Source organism: Myodes glareolus, chromosome 8, assembly GCF_982192425.1.
Source record: "Myodes glareolus chromosome 8, mMyoGla1.1, whole genome shotgun sequence".
Classification (NCBI taxonomy): Eukaryota; Metazoa; Chordata; class Mammalia; order Rodentia; family Cricetidae; genus Myodes; species Myodes glareolus.
The window spans coordinates 108,197,648-108,223,442 of NC_142033.1; the positions used below are offsets into that span (position 1 = coordinate 108,197,648).

Sequence of the window (25,795 nt, forward strand, 5' to 3'; positions counted from 1 at the left end):
CCTCCAGGCTCCAGGAAGGGAGCACATTACCATTTTCCAGCGTCTTCGGAGGAGATTTGCTTTCTAAGGAGATTGTTGCAATTTTTCTTTCAATTCTGTGCAAAAAAAACAGTCACCGATGTATGAATCTAAGTGCTCAGGGAGAATCTGAGAACTCGTCCCACGCACAGCTCAGGAAATGAAAGGTCCAAAGGCTGCCCTCTGTCCCGTGTGGAAGAGTCAGCAGCAGTACTAGGGCTGTGTCTGTTCTGGTGGGGACCCCAAAAGGCCTGTGCACAGGGTGACAACTATGCATATAAAGCAGGGTGGCCTGCAGGAGCTTCCCTATTCTGAGCCTTAGCCAACCTGGAGCTTAATGCAGCAGAGGCCCAGCTCACAGGTGACACACACACCCACGATGGTCTACAATGGGCCTTAGGAATGACAGTGGGCAGCAATCTTAGAGCACATCCAAGTCAGAGGCAAGGTGTGACCAGAATTCACACTCGCAGTAGTAACTCCACTGTGACACTTAAAGGTAAGCTTGGGACCGCAGTGATGCACAACAGTCTGCAGTGCAGCTATAATGTAGGTGGCAGAGAGGGGCATGTGATGACTTTACTCAGGCTAAACACCTAGAAAGTCCCCACAGACCCCACAAGCAACACTCCACACTGCTCAACAAGAAAAGCAAGGTAATACCCATTGAGAAAACAGCCTTGTACCAGGGAGGTCAGGATTGAAAGACAGCTAATGGAGGCCACTTGGCCACACGATAGCCTGCACCTAATCCAACCATCACCCTGCAGAGCTGCCCCCCAGGACTCACCGGGTACTGCTGGGCTCATCCTCAGAGCCTGGTTCCTCGTCTGAGGTCAGTGGTGAGTAATGGGCCCCATTGGTTGGGCCCAGGGGCCGCTCCTTCCTGAGCACCGGGGGCTGATCGTGGTCCTGGTAGGGGGTGGGGGAACTTTTCAGGGAACTCTCAGGGGATGAGATGGCTGTGATCTCCAGGGGCTGATTGATGTTGCTGACCTGCGGGATCAGGGAGGGCAGATGAGCCACAGGCCCAGGCCAGGGTTTCGGTGGCACCAGAGGTCACATCTAACCCTTGAGACCTCTGTAATCACCAGCTCCTTGTGAGGGTACAGGTGGGGAGAGGAGAAGGCCAGCAGGGCTGCACACCAGCCACTGTCCCTGCCCTGTACTGCCCAACGGCCCACACAAGTGGTGCTTCCCCACCCTGCAGGGACAGGCCCTACACTTACCATGGAGTTCAGGTTGAGAGGAGACCCCGATGACTGTGTGAAGAGGCCAGCGACAGTTGGCAGAGCTCGGCGCTTGGGGGACACACCCGTGCTAAGGCTGAGGGTTCCAGCTGATGCTCGCTTCCTTCTGCTGCGTTTACGACTGTCCTGCCCATGGCTCTGTACAGAGTCCCCACGGGTGCCAGAGGTCAAGGGGCTGTGTCTGGTAGAAGGTGATTGCTTAGAGCTGGAACTGGCTGCAATGCTGAAAACAATCCTCCTCTTAGCTTCATTCTCTGGGTCTGAGACGGCAGGGTCAGAAGGCAGCTCCCCCTTGCTGGTATCCGGCAGTGGACCTTGGGCGGTCACACTCAGTCGGGGACTGGTCGAGAGTTGGTGGGCAGGAGAAGCAGGGCCAGAGTTGCGGGGCTGCGGTAGCAGAGGCGGGTGCTGTGGTGGTGTGCTGCGAGAGCCCATGGTGGCAAAGAGGCTGCCAGGGCCAGAGGACTCATCAAAAACAGCAGTTTCCATTCCAGAGGCCACAGGTGCTGGGCTGCTGGCCAGGGCTCCACTGATGGCCACCGAACCAGTGTAGAAGCCTGTCATGAAGACACCAGTTAATCAAGGGAGGCAAGGAGGCCAAACCCACTCTAACAACACCTCACCCTGGGAGGAACAAGCTGAGGTCAGTAGCGGCTTCCTAGGGTAGACCAGGGCCATAGCATGGGTAAGTGTGGGCAGGCTAGGCCCAGAGGAGGACTACATCCCGACTTCAGTCATCTGCAAACACCAGGGCACACTAGCCACACTGGGTGCTGTCCCTGCTGTGAGCCACCTGAACCTCTAGGAAACAGATGACGTCAGCACACAACAGCTTTCTAGAACTGTTCCAGACCGTAAGCATCCCTAAAAAAAGTTGCCTGGCCCTGCCCTAGCCCAAAACAAATCAACAGGAGAGAGCTAGTCCTCTGACTTCTAGTCACACAAAATCCTAGACTCAAAACCTCAGAGCTACCTCAGAGCTACCCAATGGGATCGTCTCCCCAGAGAACATGGCACCTAGCAGGAAGAGGTCCCTATGTGGTGTGTGTGGGGGAGTCACCTGTGGGTGCCAGTGTGAGGCTCCTGCTCCCTGCTGCACTGCCCCCTGCACCATGGGCGGAAGCACCGATCTGCTTTTCAAGTGTGGCTGAGGAGTCTCGGGGCTGTGGCCCAGGGCTGGGAGTGCTCCTCTGCAAGAGAAAACCTGCCTAGTCAGGGCAACAGGAGACAGTGGGGCAGGAGGACCCAAGAGGGGAAAGAGCTGGGTTAGGCCTGAGAGTCCAAGCAGAAAGGTCGGGTCACATTCAGTTAACGAGGGGTGCGACAGGCATGGGGTAAGGTGGTCAGGTGTCAAGGCCAGCCACAACTACATGGTGAGTTCAAGGCCAGCCCAAGTCACACAAGACTCTGTCCCCAAAATAATGCAGAAGGAAGGCAAGGCTGCAGTTTGCCCAGCCTGCCCTCCGTGAACACCGGCACTCCCAGGATCCAGCCATCGAGGACAGTAACCCAGGGCCGTGCCAGCCACTGCTGTTTGAGTGGTTAAAACCCTCTCGAGAGGGCTTTGTTGTTTCTTCTCTGTTCTGTTTCTTAAAAAATATATTCAGAGCCCAACTACATGGCAACAGAGTTAGCTGCGGATGCTCCCTCGGCAATCCCCGTATGACCATATGCTCAAACTCAACAGCATCCGACAGAGACATAAAGACTGAAGTTGAGCCTGGAGCCCTACCACAGCCAGCACAACCACAACCATCACAACCACCATGTGGCCCAGCACACTCACCGCCCTCTCGGCACGGCTGGGCAGCACCACACTGGCCAGTGGGATGCTGACGGGCAGCTTGTTGGGCTGCACTGTGCTGAGTGGAATGCTGACAGGCAGGCTGGTGATAGTCTCCCCATGGCTGCTGTAGGCACGCTCCTTCACACCCTGTCAACAGATAGGCGTGCTCAGCTACAGACTCACTGCAGAAGCCATCCTCAGGATATGAGCTGGTTAAGGATGCTGACCAATCTCTCTCTGTTTCAGAGACCTGTCACCCTGGACTGCCTGGTCTCCCAAATTCCTCTCCATCTCTCTACATACAGTGGAGGCTTCAACCCCCTTAGTCCCACACTAGATCCCCGAAGCAACTGGCTAAACCCCACTCCTGCATGTAAGCACCTGAATTCCAAGGACATAGAACCACCCATGCGAGGCTGACACACCTGCCTCTGCAACCACTCCATGAGGCCTGTGGACACTAATCACCATCTCTTCCCCAGGTCCCCAAACTAAGCTTCATACATCCTACGGATGCGAATGCTCTGTGGAGTGAATGCTGCAGTTGCCTGGCCCACTCAGGTGACTTCTTTCATTCAGTCCTTACCTTTTCACTGCCCTTCTCTGAGGTGAGCGGCGAGGTTGCGGGAGAGGCAGGCAGTGGATCCTGGGGACTGAGCTTCATGCTGTTGGACAAGCTAGGGCTCTGGTAGGGAAGGGTGTTCTCCTTGGCATGCTCTGCCCTGCAATGACAGGTCAGTCACCCTTGCTGAGTTCACAGCAAGCAGCCCACGCCCAACAGTCTCAGGGCAGCAGATGGTAGCACAGCCCCTAGATACATCTGTACTTACCGAGGGTGCAGCTCACTGGCAGCTGGTTTGCTAACCCCAGTGTGGTCCTGGCTCAGGTGCCGCCTCAACACAATCTTGGCAGGTGACAACCGGGTGTAGTCTGGCAAAGTTACTCCAGACAACTTTTCTAGCCGAGGCCTGCCACTGTGGCTGGGGGTGCAGGGTACGACCTCCTGATCCAAGGGGGAGGCCAGGTACTGGGGGGTGTTCTGCTTGGACGAGGGCCGACTAGCTGTGCTGCAGAGCTCGAAGCCGGCGGCATGGCCGTTCATGGAGAGCTCGGGGCTCATGCTGCTGAGGTGCGGCAGGGAGATCTTGGCACAGTCCAGCTCAAGTCGCAACCGTCCAGCATCGGTCTCCAACTCACGGCCCAGGGCACCCTTGCCACGCAAATGCAGGGACAGAGCGTCATCTGATGGCACACAGGACTTCAACTGCAGGAGCTCCTGCTGTCGCTGACTCTTCTCCAGCTCCACAATGCTGATCTACACGATGGGAGATGTGTCAGAGCAGCCTGGACTGCACTGTGAGGCCACACACACCCCTGCTGTCCATCATCACAGATGCCCTTCTGAAGGTGGGAAGATGGGGTCTGGTGCATCACCCCAACACCCCACCTGCAGCTCCAGGCAGTGTCGCTGCTTCTCTGAGATCTGGCTCCGCAGGGCCTGTTTCTCTTTCCGCAGGTTCTCCAGAGACAGTGTGGACCAGTCCAGCCTCAGCTCTTCACACCGGGCTCTGAGCTGTGGGCACAGACAAGATGTCAGCAGCTGAAGGCAGGAGAGCCTGTCTCTCTGGGCAGTACACTGAATACTTCCTATAGTTGTGGCACATGGTGTCAATACCCACCCACAAAGCAAGGTGAGAAAGGCCTGTGTGACACAGTACAAAGGGTCCCTGGTATGATCAGGTATGGGGTGATCCTTGCAGAGTCCAGCAAGAATGTGGAGGAGCAATTCCAAGTCCAGCGCTAAGGCACTAAGTTAGCATACTTCGGGGCTCTTGAGTGGGAGATCCTGCCCTCCATCCTCCATCCTGCCTGTGTACAAACTGGTTGCACCACCCCCTACACACACACACACACACACACACACACACACACCAGTTGAAGGCTCTGGCTCCGCAGCTCACTGTTGTCCTTCTCGAGCTGCTCCGACTGCTCCCGCAGCTGCTGGTTGTGGGCAGAGATCTCCTTCTGGGCCTGAATCAGGTCATTGTAGGTCAGCGCCTTCACGCCCAACTAAGGATGCAGAGGACAAACCAGGGTGAGTCCCAGTGCACAGGGAATAAAGGAAACGATACTAACCATGCAGCTCTGACCTGGGTACGGCCAGGGCCACCTTCTGCTTCCAAGGTGGCCAGCTACTCTATGTCAGTCCTTCCATAAGGATAAGGGAAGCTGAACTTTGGTCACCCCAGTCACCTCGTCCAGTTTCTGCTGGAACAGTCTGTGGATCTCCTCCTTTTGGGCTTGGCAATAGCCGAAGAGCTGCTGTGCGGTGTCCAGCAGCTGTGTGTTCTTCTCCTGCAAGGGAGGATGGGGGCAGGTGACCTCAGAACCCACCAGGAAGCCCCGACCCAACTACCACATTAAGGTGGAGCCCGCACACCTTCTCCTGGTCCAGAAGCTGCTGCAGGTTGGCCTTGTACTGTGGGGTCTTCGTGTAAGCCAGGAACTGCAGGTACTGGATCTTGAAGGATTCTGGAGTTATATAGACAGTGTATGAACCAGGGCTGCTGCCAATGCCCTTCCCTGAGAGGAGCAGGAGTGGTGGCCAACAGACAGGAAGCTACCTGACCTGGCCTGCTGCGGGGACATCCCTGCCTGTGATTTTACCTCTTCTCAACCCCAAAACCCGAGAGCAGATGCCTCCTTCAAGTAAGAGATTTGCCAGCATTCCCCATGGAGTGAACCTCTACCAGGCTCCCCCATGTCCCTGAGGTGAGTCAGTCTCATTCATTCACAAATAGGCAACAAAGCCTCCTCCACACCATCCAGCAGGCTTGACTAGGGCCCTATCACTTCACAGCCCCACAGAACTGCTTCAAGATCAGAGCCATGACCCACCTAAAAGTTTCTGTAATGCAGGCGGGGTGGGTGCCACCAGCAACGGATTGGGGGAGTGGAGCTGCGTGCTCGGAGGTAGCTGGTAGAACGGGCTATGAGGTGCCCTGTACGCATCTGCAGGAGAAAAGATTCCCCATCAGTCACCAACCATCGGTCCTATACTACCACAGGCAACACAATACCTCAGCTTGGCAAATCTGAGTCTTGATACTGCTGTGGCATCCAGATCCCTACCAAGCACCCTCTACTGTGTAGTCACAGGCTTGGCACACAGCAGAGCCCAAATGGCGACTCTAGTGTGCAGGAGCCCAGTCACTTGGATGGGGACTCTGCCACGCAGGAGAGAAAGAGGCTCACCCTGGGGTGAGGCTGAGGGCGGGGCTGGGGGAGAGGAGTGCAGGAGGTCCAATGCACTTTGGCTCTTCTTGGACTTGCGCTCAGCGTTTGCAGCACTCATTTTCTTGGGCCGTCCACGTTTCCGGCCAGCCATTTTCCTCCCTTTCTTGTTCAGTTTCTTCTTCCGGGCTTTGGAGGGAGATGGCTTTTTAACAGTGGCCACACCTGACTTTTCTTCCTCAGCACCAGAGTCCTAGAGGAAATAGGCAGGCAGTGAAGGGCCAGCAGGAGTACCCCCAGGGCGGCACCACTGGGCACCCTATCTACCAGGCATGTGCAGGGAAGGGCATCTCACCGCGGGGGCCTCTGTGGAAGCTGCCTTGCTCTCTGGGACCTTGGTGGGGGTGGTTGCATTACTCTTGTTCTCGCGCTGCTGCCGGCGCCGAGCTGCTTCCTGCTCCTCCTAGAGGGAAGCAGTGGAAAAGTCCTGAACATGCCAGAGGCTCCATCTCCACTCCAGCATCAAAGAAATGGCCACACACACACACACACACACACACACACACACACACAGACACTGGGAGAGGTGCAATGCCTAACCTGGACCCTACAGTCGCTCTGCGGGTAAGGCATGAGCCTGTCATGCGCTTGCAGCCCAAGACTATCCCTGCACTGACAACTGTAGAACCACATGGCAATGAGAACACATAGGAAATGCCAGCCATCATGGAGACTGCCCCACTTGGCAGGACAGATACAGTCTTTAGGTTAGGCAAAATCAAGCCACTTGTTAAGGGCCTATGGCACAACATAACCAGTGCTGACTTGAACCCAGTGCATGCACCAGTGGAATTGGGGGTTGAGGTGGGGATTCAGCCCCTCACTGAGTATATACACACTGTTCACCATCTCTAGTATGCCGGGCAGGATGAACTCCTTGTGGGTGTGCAGCAGCCTGCCTACACTCCTGTAACCCCAACAGCCCACCACTTCACCAAGTACCAGCAGGCAAGTGCTGTGCTCTGCTATTAGTGCGCACACGGAGTGAACAGACATTCGTTCATGCTTCCCCAGGGAAAGTCACATGGTAGCCCATCTCTTTGTGTCCCTGGACAGACAGGCAAATGTGCAGCAGATGTGACTAGAGAAGTGACTGGCATGGAACAGACTACCCAGTCTTCTAGGGTGCTGGATACAGGCACCCTCAACTGTTGTACACAGAGCTGGCATGGGAACCCACAGCATGGTTTAACAGAAAACCCGCTGGTAACTGGCATCTACAGAACGATGGATGCTAAACCCACTACAGAGCTGAGGCCTTCAGAAAGCACGGGAGGTAGAAATAACACTTGGTTGGGCCTAGGGACCTTGGTCACACATACCAACAGCACACACAAAGCCAGCCACCATGACCCTCATGAATGTCACAGTTGGGAGAGATGCAAACTTACCCTGAGTTTTGGATTTTTCAGACTAGAAAAATAATTTTCAAGCTAAAGAGAAGAAGAAAGAGCTTTGTTAGAAGCGAGCCCTGAGCATGGACACAGGTGGCGCACAGAGGTGCCGTGTCCAACAAGCTGCCAGGCCCACCAGCAGATACTGCAGGTGGCAAAGCAGGAGTAATATACAACTCAGGGTAGCTACCCTCGAGTTGCAAATGACTGCTAAGGAATGACTGTCGCATTCCTTAGGACAGGACCACCCGAGGGGGACACTGGCTGCTATACTGCACAGAGGGAACTCACACTGCAGTTCAGGAGTCTTTAGGGCCCCTTTACCTATAGCAGGAAGGGCAGAGCACAGCTGCTGCTGGCTCAGGGAGGGCACAGAACAAAAAGCAGAATTGCCAACACACTGCCTCAAGGAGCCCAGAGGTCACCAGGACAGATGGAGAACAGAGCCTGGGACCATACACAGAAGGCCCTGGCAAGGAGAAGATACCCTGTGGGGGCCATGAGGAAGAGGCCAGCACACACCCAGGGGAAGGCTGGGGACAAGGAAGATGACAGAGACCACAGGTATCTGAATATGATGACAAAACTACTATGGCCCCTATTCATCAGGTGGACTAAGGGCTGAGACCTAGAGCTGCCAGGGAGCATGGCTGTGACTCTCCCATTCTGTAGGGTGACAAGCGAGGAACACAGAGTCAGCGTGCTGTACTGCAGCACTGAGGACACTCACTATGGTGCGGTCAATAGTGTGCAGGTAGTAGGAGACGGGCTTCCCAGTCCATGACACGGAGCCCTTCAGGGGTGACAGCTCCACCACACGCATAATGGTGCCGATGTCTGTGGAAGAGCAGCAAGTCAGGACTGTGGCAGGAGGCCTGAACCCCACACCAGTGTCAACAGCATCCCCATAGGTAGGAATAATTTGGGGCCTGTCAGGAACAAGGTGGCGAGCACACATGAACGAGATCAGGCTTCAAGAGCAGCCAGCATCAAAGCAAGCATGCAGACCCTGAATTGGACCAGCCAAGCGCCTAGCCCAGGGAGACCCACAGGAGGGCTGGCCACCTCATCCCAAGGCCCCTCTTGAAGCGACATGTCTACAAGGGGATTTGTGTAACATACTGTGGGCAGAGGCTGGGGAGCAGTTAGTTGAGCGCTCTCCCTGTAGGGCAGAGTACCATCTGACTGGGCAAGGGGAGCCAGGTACCCTATGCACCACTGAGCCCAGAGCTTACCACTCAAGTTCCTGCTGTTGATCCTGAAGTTGAGAGGGGCAAAGGGCTTTGAAGAGACGATTCTGCCGCCTGCAACACAGAAGCCCATCACTGCCATGTGTAAAAACCCACACAGGCACACACAGCTGGAGACCACAAACTCAGGTGTGAGCAATTGCCCAGGACTGAAGACAGGTGAACAATGCCTGTGCCCAGGAAATGCTAGGCATTCTTCACAAGACCCCTGGTGCTCATCCCTGACCCTACAGCCATAGAGAACAGTGACTCTACACAGTGGTGACAACTGGCTAAAAGGGTCATGGTGGAACCCAGAACCACAATAAGGCACAAGAAAGAGATTGCTATAAGCCATGTGTTACCAGGAGGGGGAGCTGAGCCTGCCTTCAGCGGTTCCCTTAGAAACAAAGGCACTGAGAGGAGACCCACAGGCAGTGTAGCTCAGAGATTATCCTGGCATTCCAGCAGCTGAGAGAGGAGGACCATCATGAGTCTGAAGACAAACTGAGTGAAGTGGCAAGATCCCAGTTTTTAAAAAGAGACAACAGAGAAAGACCCAGAGAACAGGGCTGAGAAACTGATTGGCTGCTGAAGCCCTTGAGGCTGGAGAGGTGAAGGCAGAGGCTGGGGCAGGAGAGAGGAATCAGAACTGCACCACAAGAGGCCAAAGAGCCAAGCCAAACCACACAAAGATTCAAACCCGTGACAGCCACACAGGAAGAATAAACTTAAAACATGGTAGCCTAGGTGTGGAGGCACATACCTTTAATCCTAGAATGAGGCACAGAGGGGCACATCTCTGAGAGTAGTCTAGCCCGGTCTACATAAAGAGTTCCACTACAGTCAGAGCTACATAAAGACCTTGCCTCAAAACAAAACCCAGCCTGATTGTGAATGGTGTAGATTCTTTCCATACAGAAGAGAAGTATTGGGGTGGAGAGGGGAGAATGAGAACATCATGAAGCCCAGGCCAGCCTAGGAGCTCTAAGCCTCCTGCCTTGGCCTCCTGATTACTAGAACAACCCTGAATCCCACACCCATTGATCACTAAACAAAGAGATTCAAAAGACCGCACTAGCATAGCGATACATGTCTGTCATCCCAGCAGTGGGGAAGTTGAGGCAACAGTGTTCTGGGACAGCCTCAGTCACACAATGAGACTCCTTTCTCAACACAAACACACATTTCTCTGAATGTGTACGCAGCTGCTTATATTAGTAAACCAGTCTCTAGCCCCCTCTATGTCCTGCTTTCTGAGTACTGTCCACCAGCAAAAGGGCTGGCCTGACCACAACAGGGTCAGCTTCATGTCTCCAGTGTGCAGAAAAGCAGCAAACACCAATGGCTAAGGCTGAAAGGCCATGGGCCAGTCTGGCCAGCACCTGTGAGCTGCCCTAGGCGGTGATAGGAATGACCTGTAACCACCGAGCACAAGGGGGCCCAAGGTGAAAGCCTAGTCAAGAGAGGCCACAGGCACATTTTGATTACCATGAATACCCACAAGTGGGTGTTTGTGCTGGATACTTTTTGTCAATTTGACACAAACTAGGGCCTTCTAGGAAGAGAGAATCTCAACTGAGAAAAATGCCTCCAGCAGATTGACCTGCAGGCAAGTCCGTGGGGCACTGTCCTGACTGACTGGTGCGGGAGGGCCCACCACGTGCTCCTGAGGAGTGTGAGAAAGGCAGCAGTAGAAAAGTATCTGAGCCCGAGCTGAGCCAGTTGGTAGTCTTCCCACAAGGCCTCGACTGCAGCTCCTGCCCTGATGTCCATAGACATCATGGTGTCTGTCACCACAGAGCACACCAAACAACACTGCAGCAGTCCACAGGGTGGTCTCCAAGGGGAGGGGCAGAGCCTGACCCACCTAACATCTGAGCACACTAGCTCTGAGAGACAAGTTAATCTAGGACTGGATGACTCACAGTCAAGATCTGGCTCCAAGCAGGCTAATGTGGTGTACACCGCGATAAAGTTAAAGGCCAGCTTGGGCTATATACTGAGTTTAAGACTAGAATGGGTCTAGGCTAGACCCTGTCTAGAATGGGACCGTTTTAAAACACAAATGAAGGGATGAAGGAAAGAATATGAGGCAGGGGTGAAGCTCAGTGGGGGAGTGTCGGCTGAGCACACAAGGCTCATCCCCAGCCCCTCAAGTAAGTAATTCTAAAAGCATGGGGAGGCTAAGGACAGGCCCTACAGCAAACACTCGTCACTTCTGTGACAGCTACAGGGTTGAGAAATCAGGCTAAGAAATTGGAAAGTATGGGTATTCCTGCTCCCTGCAGAGGGACAGCAATATGCAGTGCAGGCCACCTAGTCCTACGCAGGGGGCTGTGTGTACTCTACGCAATGCCTTATTCACCAAAGACTGACAGGCACAAGCACATGTGCAGACACACCATGAGCTCACAAGCAAAGAGCCCTGGTGTTGGTGCTTGCAGCAGGAGACTGCTTCTGAGATGGGCTAGCCCTTCAACTTATCTGCTGGCTGTCTGAGGTACGCTTGGGCACCAGGGCCCTCAGTCACCAGGGCCTCACTTCTGCTGTGCAGCCCAGGAGCTGGGGATGGGTAGCAGGAAGCAGGTGGGGCCTGGGGCTTCCATGCACTACCCATCATGAATAGGGAGGATCACTGAGGACCTCTCAAGGCAAACTGATGTAACTGCATGTTCCCCACCCCCACACTGTGGGACTAGCAGGCCTGTGGGGCAGGAGGGTTGCATTACCTTCCTTCATGTTTGCGAATCGCTCCTTCAGCTGGTGATCCACCTCAGGACCAAAGGCAAAGTTATTCACAAATATAACACTGCAAAACAATGTTTCAGTTCAGTAAAACTGAGGCTGTGTACATCAAGTCCCAGCCTGGACACAGCCTGCTGCCGGTCCCTGCCAGGTGCTGCGCCCCCTCCCCCGCCCACCCATCTGAGGTGAGCAGAGTAAGCAGAAAAGCAGGGGCAGGAGATAGGCACAAACCACCTGGGCTGAGTCCAGCACCAGGCGCCAGTTCTTCTGAAATAAAGTGGGCTTCCTGGAAACACTCCCTGGCGACAGAACCCAGGGAGGTGTGCTCACAGAAGGCGGGGTAAGCACGGGCACGAGCAAATGGAGACACTTGACGAGCAGGCAGGTGCAATATGACAAGCAGGCACCACCACCCGATAGAAAACACAGAGGTGAAGCCCCAAAACACCTAGATCCCCTGATGGACCCCATGAGGAGGACAGCAGTTTGCTCAAGGGGACCGGCACAGGGGCTGCCCGCACTCCATGTGAGATCAAAGGCAGGCCAGCACTGAAGAGGGACTGGCACTCTTGAAGCAGCAGCCCTGCAGTACCCTCCACAGCGGCCAACCACACCTGGGGGGCAAGAGTCAGAGGCCACAGCACAGCCAGCAGCACAGCCCATAGCCGGCCGTACCTCGTGTTGGCGATCCGTTCCCTCCACTCCTCTGAGAGGAAGTCACCTCGTTCCAGCTAAGAAAGAAAGGAACACGTTTACTCATGGGCTTGCTTGGTTCAAACCCAGTCCCCGCAGCTGCTGTGAGAGACATGGAATGAGCTGGATCTTGGGGTGGGAAGGTGACTGTGGACAGCCAGTAGACAACTCTGAAGAGGGCAGAGCCTAAACCCCAGCAGGAAGCAGCCCCCATTCGGGACAGACAAGAGGATGGTGTGGGTCCAGGTGAGGAGCCACAGTGCCAACCTTCTCTGCACCCAGACTGTGCCCCCTTAAAAAAAGGAACACCACACAGAGCTTCTGCAGACCCTACAGATACGAGATGTATTTATGTGGCCAGGAAGCCACTGGATCAACCATCTTGTGACTAGTCATCAACCATGAGGACCGTGTCCGCAGATAAGGTCACCTCTGTGCACCTTGCATTAGTATAGATGTTTGCTGCACCACTGATCCCAAAACTGCGGCCTGCAAACTGTCAGCACTGATGTCATTCCACCTTCTTCAGGCCAGAGTGTGTTAAAGGGAAACAGCTTTTTTTTCCTCCCGTTTTTCTTTTTGGCTTTTCAATACAGTAGCCCTGACTGTCCTGGAACTCGTTCTGTAGACCAGGCTGGCCTCAAACTCACAGAGATCCACCTGCCTCTGCCTCCGAGTGCTTTTACCCTGACTACCTGGAACCAGAGTCCCAAGCAATAAGGGTTTACAATTCTGCAGACCACCTACCACCTGCAGTGCCAGGCACACGACCCAGGAAAAGAGCAGTCCAGTCCGCTCTACATGGAGGTCATGGAGGTGGGGGTAGGATTGTTTAGTTGTTTACAAAACCCAAAAGACAAGGACATTCCTGAACAGATGGACAGACATACAGCATAATCTGTCCATTCAACGATGCCACACTGAGCTGGAAAGTTACTTGGCAATGAAGAGGAGCAAAGATCTGATGCACTACATGCCACGCAGTGCCAGCAACACAACAGGCAAATGCACTGAGCAGAAGTGGATCCATGCGTATCAGAGCCTAAGGGATGTCGACCACGGCTAATGCCAAAGGCCCACACTGGAGTCCCCATGAGCTGTGGATGACAGGATGACAGAGCACCCGCCAAGCTGCAGGCCCGGGACTAACCCCCCCCCCCCCCCCCCGCTAGGACAAGGCTGTCCCCAGATAGGAGCTGTACAGCCTCCGTCCTCCGGTGAGCAGAGCGGACCTGGGCTGGAGTGGCCAGAGCCCTGCGTGTCCCTGGAGGCTGAGCCAGGGCCTGCCTCTCCTTCAATCTACTCCTCAGCAACCTCTGTTCTGCTGTACACCAGCCAGCCCTGAAGATGGGGGCTTCAGTCATTCCCGAAATGCAGGGGAGCACCTGGGCCTAGGAGACCTGGGCTCTGGGCTCCCACTCTCCCCTAAGTTAAGCACTACAGCAGAGACCATGCCTCCATCTCCCCTACGAGTCTGAGCTAAGCAGAGAAACCATGTCCCTTTAAGCCCTGGGTGCTGGGTTTCTCTATCTCTGGATGAGAACAACCTACAGTGTGTTCTAAGACTCCTAGGAAGGACTCTGCAAGCCCTGATGGCCTCCCCAGCTCTGCTGAGTGCTTTTGCTGTGGCTGACCTCTGGGTCCTGCAACGTGGTTGCACAGACAGCCACAGGCTGGCTCCACTCCAGGAACCTGAGGGGTGCCTGCTGTGGCCTCTGGAGCTCCCTGTCCAGGACAGACCTCTCATCCTGCAGCTGTGTCAAGTGTGGACCCAGCATTCCTCTCCCTGCAGGCCCTAGTACTGTCCCAGTCAAGCAGGCCATTCCATTAAGTTTGGGGAGTCAACTAGCTGCACCGTGTGTGAGGCCAGGGACTCTCAAGTCCTAACCATCTGGCCCAGGATAAAAGCACAGGCCTGAAGCAAGGTGTCTGTTGCTGTGTAGGAAATCTCTATATACTCCACCCTGCAGGGAGGCCCCTTCAGACAAGGAAGTCCCTGAAAATGAGCAGATGTGCTGGGCCCTCCCTCCCCAGGCATACAGGAGCAGTAAGGACTGCTGAGAGACTGTCACACCAGCCAAGCAGCCGGGGAGAGCCACCTGGAAAGGACGCTCTCCAGCCTGCCATGCTGCCGCAGGCCATGCAGTAAGCTTCAGGTTCCCAGCTTTGGGAGCCGTCACCCATGCTGGGGTGGATCTTGTGATGTAGCTGTCTTTGAGTCATTTCTGCTTCTGTAAGTAACCCCTCACCAGCACTTCTGTAAGGAACCCCTGGAAAACTCGAGAGTTCTCCAAGCAGGGCTTTATTGGTTCTATATCTGGGAAACATTTGTTCATATCCCCTAAGGAACAGTGTCACAGCTACATTTACCAACATGGAAAAGGAGGGGAACAGCACACAGCAGGTTAGCATCCATGAAGCAAGTGGGGAAGATTGACATAGGCCCCACAAAAGTCTGGGGAGGGTCAAAAAAGGTCACCATGGGTGAGATCCAGGAGGCCATGGTCAGACAGACTCAGCCATTGCGAGAACCCCATCAGCTCAGTCTGGAGAGCAAAAGAGCAGAGGTACTAAGGTCTGTGGACACAGTCTCAGATGCATGCCCATGGGACACCTTGGCACAACTAACTCCCGTGATGGGGATGCCTAGGCAAGCTCTAGCCAGCATTCCAGGAGTAAAGGCTATTCTACTCTCTTCCAGGGTCAGGGGTCAAAGCCCAGAGACCCCTCTGAGAAGATGAACTGCATACAAAACTATATAGTCGGGGCTGGAGAGATGGCTCAGTGGTTAAGAGCATTGCCTGCTCTTCCAAAAGTCCTGAGTTCAATTCCCAGCAACCACATGGTGGCTCACAACCATCTGTAATGAGGTCTGGTGCCCTCTTCTGGCTGCAGGCATACACACAGAAAGAATATTGTATATGTAATAAATAAATAAATATTTAAAAAAATATCTGGTGTAGCATTTATTTAAAACACACACACACACACACACACACACACACACACACAAAACTATACAGTCACGGCTGCCCGGGCAATGGAAAGGCAGGCACACTCTGAATACAGGAGGTTACCAAGACTGGGAATGTTAGGAAGCACCGCCAGCAGAGATGACCATGGTTCAGGGTCTGCTCCAAATTGGCTAAAGGACCATGGAGGATGAGGGAGGGGACGCCAGACTCAATTCAGCCACTGGAGGGAGCATGTCAGCAGACCTGGCTGGGGGCAGCATCCAAGTGGCCACTGCAATGGCGGGTGGCAGCATCCCTGGCACAAGGCAGTTCTGGGCCAGAAGAGTCCTCTGGGCTATTTTTAGGGTCCCCTGAATTTTCTCCTGCATGCTCCTGAATAGCAGAAGGCAGGGCTCATGGCTTTGCAAAATCAAAGCTGCAGTACTGCAGGTGCCTAAAGGCCAGGAAGGTGCCTATGCAGCCTCCTAGAGAAGGTTGGTGGTCACTCAAGGTGCTGTGGGAAGCCAGAGTGGACACAATTAAAGGCAAAAAAGTTACTTTCTATTTCTGCTGCCAGGTTGCTTCTGATGGTCACCAAGGCCTCAAGAACAGCCCTTGGCTCGACTGAGAACTCTACATGGTATGTGGAACCCATAGGCCCCACCAAAAGTGTGAAGAGTCATCACAGTTGATTATGAGGAGAGCACAATGTCTCAGAAATCCAGACCCGTCTCCTGGGTCCCAGACACAGTATCAAGTGGGCCTCTCCTAACAGATTCCCAAGACTCTCACGCTTGGGAGACTTCTACCAAGAAGACACGAATGAGCTGGGATTATTGAAGGAAGGGTGACACACAGAGCAAGACAGAGTTATCGCCGTGCGGTCCGCTGCACACAGGACACAGGCACCACAGACTGCCTCTACCAGCCAGCCCAGAGGATGGCCTAACCAGATCAAGAACCCAAGGGTCCCAACCCCTAATGTCACAGACTACACAAAGGTGCAGCTCATTAGGGGTGCACTTGCCCAGTCTGGAGGTCTCAGCTCCTTAGAGTTGAGCATATGCTGACACAGCCCAGTTAGCACATGTCTAGGAATGATGCCCAGGCCAGGGAAGCAGGAAGGGCAAGGCTCAGTTGGGGCTCTGTAGCTAGCTCCAGAGACTGTGCCCATTGCCACAGAGGGCCATATGGTTACTGGTCAAGACTGACTGGGGTCAAGAGAGGAGGGGAAAGGGGGCTGGGCTAGGATGGAGGCCGCGGGCATGGAGCGATGGCACTCACTGTGTATTCTGCATGCTTTTTTCCATACCATTTCATCCACTTCCTGAACTCTCGGTCCATGGTCTGAGGAAAAGAAAGCACACAATGTTATAAACTCAGGAAGGTTGAGGCGGTGGAGGGTCCACAAGCTCTGCAGGATCACACCAGACAAGGTACTGATGCCTATCTACAGCGCCCCTGCTGTGGAGCACACAGTGGTGGGGGACACCCAAAGGAGAGGCTATGGGAGAGTCACAAGTTCCCAATCCTCCAACAGAGCCCCAAGATCAAGAGCCTGAACCCCACCCTGGGAGGAATAGATGGGGTGTCCACAGGAAATATGCACCCTTTCAACTCATAGAAGCTCAGCAACATTCTCTCTCCAGGAAGGGGTGGCCATGTCCCGCCAGGAGAGCAGGATGTGCGTATCACGAAGCTCTGCCGAGTCTACTAGGGACACAGGCACCCTGCTCAAAGGTGCTGGGTGTCACAAACACAGAAATGCTTGGCCTGAAGGAGCTCTACCCAGACACAAAAGCCTGAAGCACTGTGCACTCGTGACTGCTCACCTCCGCGTACTTGGCTGGGATGTCCGCTTTCTCCACTCCGTAGTGATGTTTGCAGTTGGTGGCCGCAGCAACCTGAAGGACAACCTGCCCCACACCTTCAGCCAGAGAGACACAGGTCAGAGTCTGTGTGGCCCCAACAGAGACCCAGTAGCCTCAGCCACATGACAATGTCCCTTGGCATCAGAGTAGAGACCATTCAAAAGCACAGACCTCCCAGCAGAAGATGTTTGCACCACTCTACAACCCATAATGCGATCTGTGAACCTGCAACCTGCCTGCTCCTGTGTGGGGACGGCTGCACAAAGCTTAGCAGCCCCCAGGAAGTCACTTCTTCACGTAAGTCACCCCCGGGCCAGCTAGCACCCTGAACCAAACAGGTCTGCTTGAGGATGGGAAACAAATAAGAAATCCAGAGGCTATAACCGCCAGCGACTGGCACCTGCTGGCCCTACGCAGGAAAGTCAGGCCTGCCAACACTGCTTCATGACATCAAGGGACAAGCCTAAGATGACCCTTCACTTGGCAGGCCAGTTTCACATTTGAGATGGTACATACATGCCACCTGATTTTCTATGCTGGGCAGTGTTTTCCAGTAACAAGCAGCTCAGAACCATAGAGTAGAGAAGCCAGGAGACACACCACATAGTGCCTCAGGAGACATAAGGCCTGGCCAGGGGCATCTCCTCCACAGTTTAGCAGGGCGAGCCCCAAAGCTACAGTGCCTCGGGAGGGGCTCTAAAAGGTAAGGGACCCAGGAGGCTCAACCTCCAGGACTGGACCAGCAGCTTCTAAAAGAACTGGAGGTGAAGCTGGGCCTTTTCAAGCCTTTACCTCACAACCATGAGGTATGGGAAATAAGTCCCATGCTAGACAGTTTTACGTCAACTTGATACAAGCTAGAGGCATCTGAGAGGAAGAAGACAATGCCTCCATAAAATCATATTAGAGGCAAACTTAGGGCACTGGGCATTCTCTCTCTCATTCTCTCTCTCTCTCTCTCTCTCTCTCTCTCTCTCTCTCTCTCTCTCTCTCTCTCTTGATTTTCAAGACAGGGTTTCTCTGTATAACAGTCCTGGCTGTCCTGGAACTTACTCTGTAGATCAGGCTGGCCTTGAACTCACAGAGATCCGCCTGCCCACCTCCCTGGCCTGGGATTAAAGTCAAACACACCACACTACACCCGGCACATTTCGTTAATTAGTGACTGATGAGCAAGGGCCCAGGCCAGGGAGGGCCCAGCCCATTGTAGGTGGGGCTATACTGGGTTCTATAAGAAAGCAGGATGAGCAAGCCATGTGGAGCAAGCCAATAAGCAGCATCCTCTATGGTCTCTGCATCAGTTTCTGCCTCCAGGTTCCTGCCCTGTGAGTTCCTGTCATGACTTCCTTCAGTGAGGAACAGTGATGTGGAAGGATAAGCCAAATAAACCCACTCTTCCCCAGGTTGCTTTAGGTCATGGTGCTTCGTCGCAGCAATTGAAACCCTAGGATACCATCAGAACTACAGCCAGCCATGCAGGCAATCCAGCAGCCCCAAGTGTGAGGCTGCAGAGTGTGACCAGAGGCCTCAGGAATACTGCTCTGGTTGAGAACCCCACAAGCCAAGACCCATGGGGTCATAAGAAGGTTCAGGGGCTGTAAGGAGCCAGTAGGATTTAGGGTGGAAGCCCTGAGCAGAAGCACTAGTGGTACCAGAAGCCTCGGCTAAGCCAGTGTCCGCCCTAAAAGGTCCTAAGAAGTCCCTTGAGCATTCATGTGCAGCCGAGGGTGCACTGAGAGCCAAGGACAGCTCAAAGACTGCTACAAGACACTCACCACTGCCCAGGTCTACAAACAGGTCATCCTCGGTCATCTTGATCTCGTCGATCATCTGGGCGACCAGGTCAAAGGAGGTCTCCCCATACACCTCAGGGGAAAAGGGCTCGTAGTTGTTGAGCTTCTCAGGGTCAGTCACAGAGTGGTTGTACACCTGCTGCAGGATGTGCCGCAGGAGCCCATTGGAAGGTCGAGTATTTAGCTTCATGGGCTGTGTGGTGCCCTTCCACTGGGGACAAGAGTGGACATGACCCATTACACTTCACAGCAGGCGGCAGCACCTGCCTGACACCCAAAACTTGGGAGGTTGAAGCAGAGAAACACTGTCAGTCCAAGGCCAGCCTGGACTACATAGTAAAATCCTGTATCAAAAAGGCCACTAAGTGGTGTAGTAGCAGATGCCATTAATCCCAGCAGAGGCAGACAGATCTCTGAATTCAAGGCCAGCCTGGTCTACAGAGCAAGTCCCAAGACAGCCAGGGCTATTACACAGAGAAACCCTGTCTCAAAACAAACACAAAAAGGGGTTGGAGTGTGGCTCAGTGGTAAAGAGCCTACTGAGGTAGTCCCAAAGACCACAAACAGAAAACAACACATAGCAGCTGAGTGCGCCTATGAGTGCACAGAGCCAGTTCTGGCATCCAGGCTTCTGTGCGACCCCTCCATGCCAACTCAGGCACTCCATCTATGTTATCACATAAGGTCAACTCCAACTGGACCTGGTAAGCGTCCTTCCTGACTCCAGGCTCCCTGGCAGGTATACCTCCTCCCAGGACATACCTAGCCTTGTGGCAGGGTCTTGAACTCAAGTTCACAAGAAAGCAGTGAATAGCTAGCTGCAGACTCCAACTGCAGTCTCTGGCTGGCCCTGCGAATACACACTGGCACACCCTGGCACTCATCTACTGATCTTAGCCACCAGATCAAATTCCCTCAGGGGAGAAGGGCTTAACCCTTTGTCTCATAGCCATGGACACTCTACCAGCCAGTCATAGCACTGGGACAGGATGTGATGAGACGGGATAGTCCAGCTGAAGGGGCCAGGCCCCACATCTCTTGCTGCCCCACAGGAGCCCTAATGCAGCTGATACAGCTGGTGTTCCTCCGGTACAGTGATGAGGGCAGGACCAGAGCCCAGTGGGCCATCACTGCAGAGCTGCATGAGCGTTTTAGCCCAAGGAACCATAAAGCTACCCTGTCCCAGCCCAGCCTCTCCACACAGCCCCACCTTCCACCGAGTGTTCCCTGACACCACAGATCCCCACAAGGGCCCAACACCTGCTAAAAACCCCACTGCTCCTGTGCCTCCTAGAAAGACCATTACCTGGGTGCTCAGTGGTCAAGCTTTGCTGCCTGCACCCAGTTTGTCAGCTAAGGTGGGCAGGCAGAGCACAGCTTTATGCAGCTCTACTGTGAGGAGAAAACACACCCCAGCAGGTGGAGCACAGGCTTATGTGACCCTATTGTGAGGAGGACAACCCCTCCCAGCAGGTGGAGCACACTACAAAAAATCAGAGTAGAGGCCAGAGACTCAAAGACAGCCGCAGGGCAGAGGGAGGCAGGCTCCCAGTTCCAAAGGGTGCTGACTGTCTGCACCTCTGCTGCAGCATGCAGAGATGGGCAGAGAAGCAATAACCCCAAAAAGCTACTTGAGAAGCTGGCTGGGGTAGCTGGGGCTTAATGTGCTGCCACCCAACTCCCTTATCTCATCATGCCAACTGCCCTCCCCACCATTCTTTGACAGCAACCAGGAGGTCCTAGTGCTTGGCTGCCCTGGGAGGTCCAGAAGTCAGCATCATGCAAATGCACTGGGGGGGGGGGGGGGTTGAACAGCCTCACAAGTGCGGAGCCACCTACCAGCTGGTGGATGCTGTCGATGGCTCGGTTGTACTTGTCACACAGCCTCTGCATGCTTTCAAAACTGAGAAAAAAAAGAGAGGATGCATCAGTGGGCTGCAATGTGCCCAGCTTTCACAGGCTTGTAGGGCTGGGCAAAGCCTCTAGGAAGGCATGGGATTCCAGAAGCACCAACACGGCAGGCCAGCAAGAGGCTGCATGCTGAGACAGTCTCCAGCCACTGGACCAAGTGCAAAGGCAGTCTGGACAGGTCTATATCCACGTGTCAACTTCATGATCAGACCATGTCACTAGATGAGGAACTCAAGGAAAGTCACTGTGAAGACTGTTCTAGGGCTGGGGAGATGGCTAGCAGCTAAAGTGCCTGCTGCCATATGTGAGGTCCTGAGCTCGAGCCCTCAGAAGACATCTGTGGTCCCATGTTTCTAAGACAGAAGAGGGCGAGCTGGCATGTGTACCCAGGAAAACCAAGGGACGGTCTCAAACAAGGCAGAATGTGGACAGTCACCCAGACTTCCCTGTCCTCTGAGTATGGTGTCCCAAGCGCGCGCACACCAACAAACACACACACACACACACACACACGCGCGCGCGCGCGCACACACAGATGAGAGAGACTAAAGAGGTGACAGAGTACAGGCCCTTACATGGAAACCAACACACCACAGGAGCCCAGGATTTCAGCAGCAGTCAGGGACCCTGTTCCCTACAGAGCCTCTGAGGGCCACCCCCCCTCCTACACAGCACTCACTGCTTTAGAGCACATCTAGGTCTCTGAGCTACTGAGCGCCTGAGAAACCCTGGCCCTCAAGGCAGAGATATGCAGATCTACAGGGCTACACTGTGAGATGTCTCCAAAAGAGAAAAAGAAAGCAGAATTGGGGTTGGAGAGGTGGCTCAGTGATCAGAGCTCTCACAGAGGATACATGGTGACTCACAACCATCTCGGGGACATGACTCCCTCTTCTGACCCCTGTGGGCACTGCTCACACACAGGACAAAGACATACAAGCAGACAAACATTCACACTCAAAATAAAAATAAATGAAAATGGGTTTTTTTTCTTCTTCATCTTTCTTTTTTTGGTTTTAAGACAGCCCTAGCTGTCCTGGAACTCACTCTACAGACCAGGTTGGCCTTGAGCTCACAGAGATTCACCTGTCTTTGCTTGCCTAGTTCTGAGATTGAAGGCGCACGCCACTGAAAGACCTGGATAAAACCAGACCGCCCCTAGCAGGAAAAAATAGAGCCAAAATTCTAAGCAGGGAAGAGAAGAATCAGAAATCTAGGATTAGCCAGTTCAGGGTTTCAGGAACTAGATGAAGATAAAGGTAGATTGTAATCTTGAGAATAACCTTGAGGAACAGGGAGTTGCCCCCTTGTGGATCCTCACTGGTATTTTCTGTGACACCCTCCCTACCCCTACTGGATTACTGGGCTGTGGTTTCTTCCCGTGAAAACCCCTTCGCCCAGCTACTCGGGGTCGAACTCTTCCCCTGCGTGGGTTCTGAGTCTCGGGCCCAGTGCACTGGTTTCCGTCTTGTCAATTAAACCTCGAGTGACTGCAGCAAGGACGGTCTCTCGTGAGTTACTGGGGGGTCGTGTTACCCCGAGACTCGAGTGAGAGTCTCCCCACACCGTGGGTCTTTCACCACCACACACAACCAAATGAAATCTTTTAAAAAGGAAACAAGCAGAGCGCCAAGGAACGTGCGGGCAGAGGAGCCCAGCAGTCTCTGGACACCACGTGGCCCGGGGAAGGCTGACTCAGTTAGGAACTGCCTCTGGGAGGACTCCTGCACACTCTGGGCACTAGGTGAGAAACTAACTCCATTTTGAAGGCAGGAACCATTATGCTTCACTTTTAAAAATAAGTTTTCTATTTACTGTGAGAGTTAAGTTGCTCTGTTTCCGGGAACCTGACCTTCCCCAACCCATGATCTCCATTTGTTTATGTAGAATACCCTCCCTGGCCCTCCCCACCCCCCTTAATCACATGGTGACTATGGGATTTTTTTTAAAGGTCTCTTTGTATTTCCTTCTTGCCCCATTGTCTCCTTTCTATAAATCTATGAGTGATTTTATTTCTTTAAAAGAGTCTAAGAGGTGGATTAGGAGCTGCCTTCTTTAACTTGACTTAGGAGGCAGTCGCTGGCCAGCTTTTGTGTGCACTGCAATAAAAATCAAGCTTGCTTCAAAATTGGCCCAAAGTGGTCTTATTCTCGCTATTGAGATTAACACAGGCAGCAGAAGCATAGTTCTGGGGACAAGGGACCACTCCACACCCTATATGCCCAGTAAGATTCTAAATGTCCAGAGCCCACAGGGAGTCCCATGCTTAGGGGTAGGGTCTCTGGGACACTAATACACACAAGCAGCTTCCTCCCCATTGAGGCCCTAGCACTCCAGCATGCTACAGTGTGAACCAGGACGGGCCAAGTCAGTGTCTTACACCTTTCTATCTCAGAAGAGACCCAGGCCAGCCAGCAGCAGTCACAGATAGAAGCACAGCTCCCAAACTGAAGGTACTATGGACTATGGAAAAGCCAAAGCACACACAACCACAGTCCTAGCTATTTATGAGTTGAGTCTCACGAGCCCAGAAGTTTGAGGTCAGGCTAGGTAAGAAGACCCACTCTACTATCAATGGGACTGAGGGGTCCACATGCAAGGCCCTGGTCACATTCCTCGCATAGCAAAAGTAAAATTCCTAGAGGTCTAGGAACTCCTAAAGTATGAACTCAAAGGCAGTGAGACGGGGACCATCCCAACTCCACAAGGACAGAGGCCTCTGTCCTGGTCACCCAGCTGTCCATGTGTCCTTATCATACACCAGAAAGGTAGGTTTTTGTGCCTTGTGTGTCCAGAGAAGGAACCTGTGGCACAGGAGGGCTCACACAACCAGAAGCAGAGGCCCACCCAGAAGACTAGTCCAAGGTCACCAAGGCTGACCAGCGCAGGAGTCCTTTCTAATAATGAGGTCAGAGGTCAAGCGAAGCTTTACAGGCAGAGTCCGGAATGAAGCGGAATGAAGCAGGCTCTGAGCAGGAGGTGGAGCCTGGGTTGGCCTTTCTCAAAGGAAAATAAACCCCACACCAGGCAGCATTCCAGGGATGCCGGCTCTTCTCCACCCATTCTGTCCAGGAGGAGAGGGTGTGGGTAGAGACTGGCCTCACCCACACCTACTTATAGTCAGGGCTGAGAACAAATGTGAAGTGGACCCTGGCAGGACCTGCTGCTGTAAAAAGGCCCTTAGCTCCCTCACCAGCCCTGCTACTCTCCCATACATCAGTTCAAGTTTGTTCAGTGTGGAGTTCCCAGGGATGGCCTCACTCCACCAGCTAGATACATACTTCTACCAAGCTTCCAGGAAGCTTTACACAGATGGTTGACCAGGGTGTGGGCAGTCAGGAAGTAGAGCCAGCAGTCCACTCACCCTCTTCCAGCTCACCTTTTGGTGTCATAGTCGATCAGAACGTAGTTCTCCATGGCCAGCTTGAGATCTGGGATTTCCTCACAGACCCACCTGAAATGGAACACAGAGCTTCTGTTGGCCTAAGCCCCATTCTCCAGATTGGCGGGAAGGGGCTACTGTGAAATCATACAGATTTTTATGAGGCCAAGGTCAAACAGTGTTGGCACTTGGAAAAGAAACAAATTCACGTGTTATAGTAAAAAGTAAACTATCAGCCAGGCCTGGTGGCACATGCCAGCCATCTCAACCAAGGTGGGTGGGGCTAGCACACAAAAACACCAAATTCTAGCCAGACTGAGCTACACAATGGGACCTTTCACAGGGGGAAAAAAAGGTGGGCGGGGGTTTCTGGCAAGATGTCTTTTCTTTTTTTTTTTTTTTTAACCATTTATTTACTTATTTATTTAGGTGTTTCGCCTGCTTCTGTGTCTATATGAGGGTGTTGGATGCCCTGGAACTAGAGTTACAGACAGTTGTGAGCTGCCATATGGGTGCTGGGAATTGAACCCAGGTCCTCTGGAAGAGCAGCCAGTGCTTTTAACTACTGAGCCAGCTCTCCAGCCCCCTGGAAAGATGTCTTAAAAGGTAAAAGCAATTGTGCATAAGCCTGGGGCTTACACAAGATGGAAACAGGAACTCCACAAAGCTGTCGTCTAGCCCATCATGTGCTAAGGCTACACACACAGACATATCAACTACACACAAACACAGTAACAATAAAAACTTTGAGGGAAGGGCTGGGTCTGAAAGGAAGATTAGGGGTTCGAGGTCATTCAAGGCTACAGCCTGGGATACACCAGATAGTAAAATTCACTCATTGGTCTTCGAGACAGGATTTCTCTGTGGCTTTGAAGACTGTCCTGGAACTTACTCTTTTACCTATTAATTTATTTGAACTTGGCATTTAATTATTTATTTGTTTATTTAGGATTTTCAAGACAGGGTTTCTCTGTGTAGTTTTGGAGCCTGTCCTGGAACTCACTCTGTAAACCAGCCTGACCTCGAACTCAGAGATCCACCTGTCTCTGTCCTCAAGTCCTGGAATTAAAGGTGTGCATCACCACCGCCCATCTAAAATTTAATTTTTTAAATCATTTTTTTCTTTCTTTCTTTCTTTTTTTTTTTTTTGAGACAGGGTCTCCCTACACAAGCATGACTATCCTGAAACTCACTATGAAGATCAAGACTCTACCTCCTGAGTTCTGGGATTAAAGATTTATGTGCCATCATGCCCAGTGGTAAAACAAAATTTTTAAGAATTAAAAAGGGGAAAGGGCTGAAGAGATGGCTCAGCAGTTAAGAGCACTGCCTGCTCTTCCAAAGGTACTGAGTTCAATTCCCAGCAACCACATGGTGGTTCACAACATCTGTAATGAGGTCTAGTGCCTTCTTCTGACCTGCAGGCATGCACGCAGAAAGAATACTGTACATGTAATAAAAGAATTATGTAA

The 25,795-nt window shown here is 53.1% G+C and overlaps 1 protein-coding gene across 4 annotated transcripts in view; it reads right to left on the reverse strand.

The window, feature by feature from the left end:
- The window catches only part of Dot1l (DOT1 like histone lysine methyltransferase), a 42,785-nt gene that overhangs the window by 4,979 nt on the left and 12,011 nt on the right, over positions 1-25,795 (reverse strand). For all 4 annotated transcript variants that reach the window (XM_085692483.2, XM_085692482.2, XM_085692485.2 and 1 more), the window contains exons 3-26: positions 24,321-24,395; positions 20,870-20,933; positions 19,013-19,241; positions 17,199-17,293; positions 16,651-16,713; positions 12,395-12,450; positions 11,704-11,783; positions 8,978-9,046; positions 8,473-8,579; positions 7,740-7,781; positions 6,644-6,751; positions 6,310-6,541; positions 5,953-6,066; positions 5,495-5,586; positions 5,308-5,409; positions 4,987-5,124; positions 4,502-4,627; positions 3,885-4,369; positions 3,641-3,776; positions 3,055-3,201; positions 2,329-2,458; positions 1,248-1,825; positions 809-1,014; positions 31-95 (exon numbers count right to left, since the gene is read on the reverse strand). In XM_085692483.2, the coding sequence (XP_085548609.2) occupies positions 31-95; positions 809-1,014; positions 1,248-1,825; positions 2,329-2,458; positions 3,055-3,201; positions 3,641-3,776; positions 3,885-4,369; positions 4,502-4,627; positions 4,987-5,124; positions 5,308-5,409; positions 5,495-5,586; positions 5,953-6,066; positions 6,310-6,541; positions 6,644-6,751; positions 7,740-7,781; positions 8,473-8,579; positions 8,978-9,046; positions 11,704-11,783; positions 12,395-12,450; positions 16,651-16,713; positions 17,199-17,293; positions 19,013-19,241; positions 20,870-20,933; positions 24,321-24,395 (3,539 nt within the window). The remainder of the gene's footprint in view (positions 1-30; positions 96-808; positions 1,015-1,247; positions 1,826-2,328; positions 2,459-3,054; positions 3,202-3,640; positions 3,777-3,884; positions 4,370-4,501; positions 4,628-4,986; positions 5,125-5,307; positions 5,410-5,494; positions 5,587-5,952; positions 6,067-6,309; positions 6,542-6,643; positions 6,752-7,739; positions 7,782-8,472; positions 8,580-8,977; positions 9,047-11,703; positions 11,784-12,394; positions 12,451-16,650; positions 16,714-17,198; positions 17,294-19,012; positions 19,242-20,869; positions 20,934-24,320; positions 24,396-25,795) is intronic.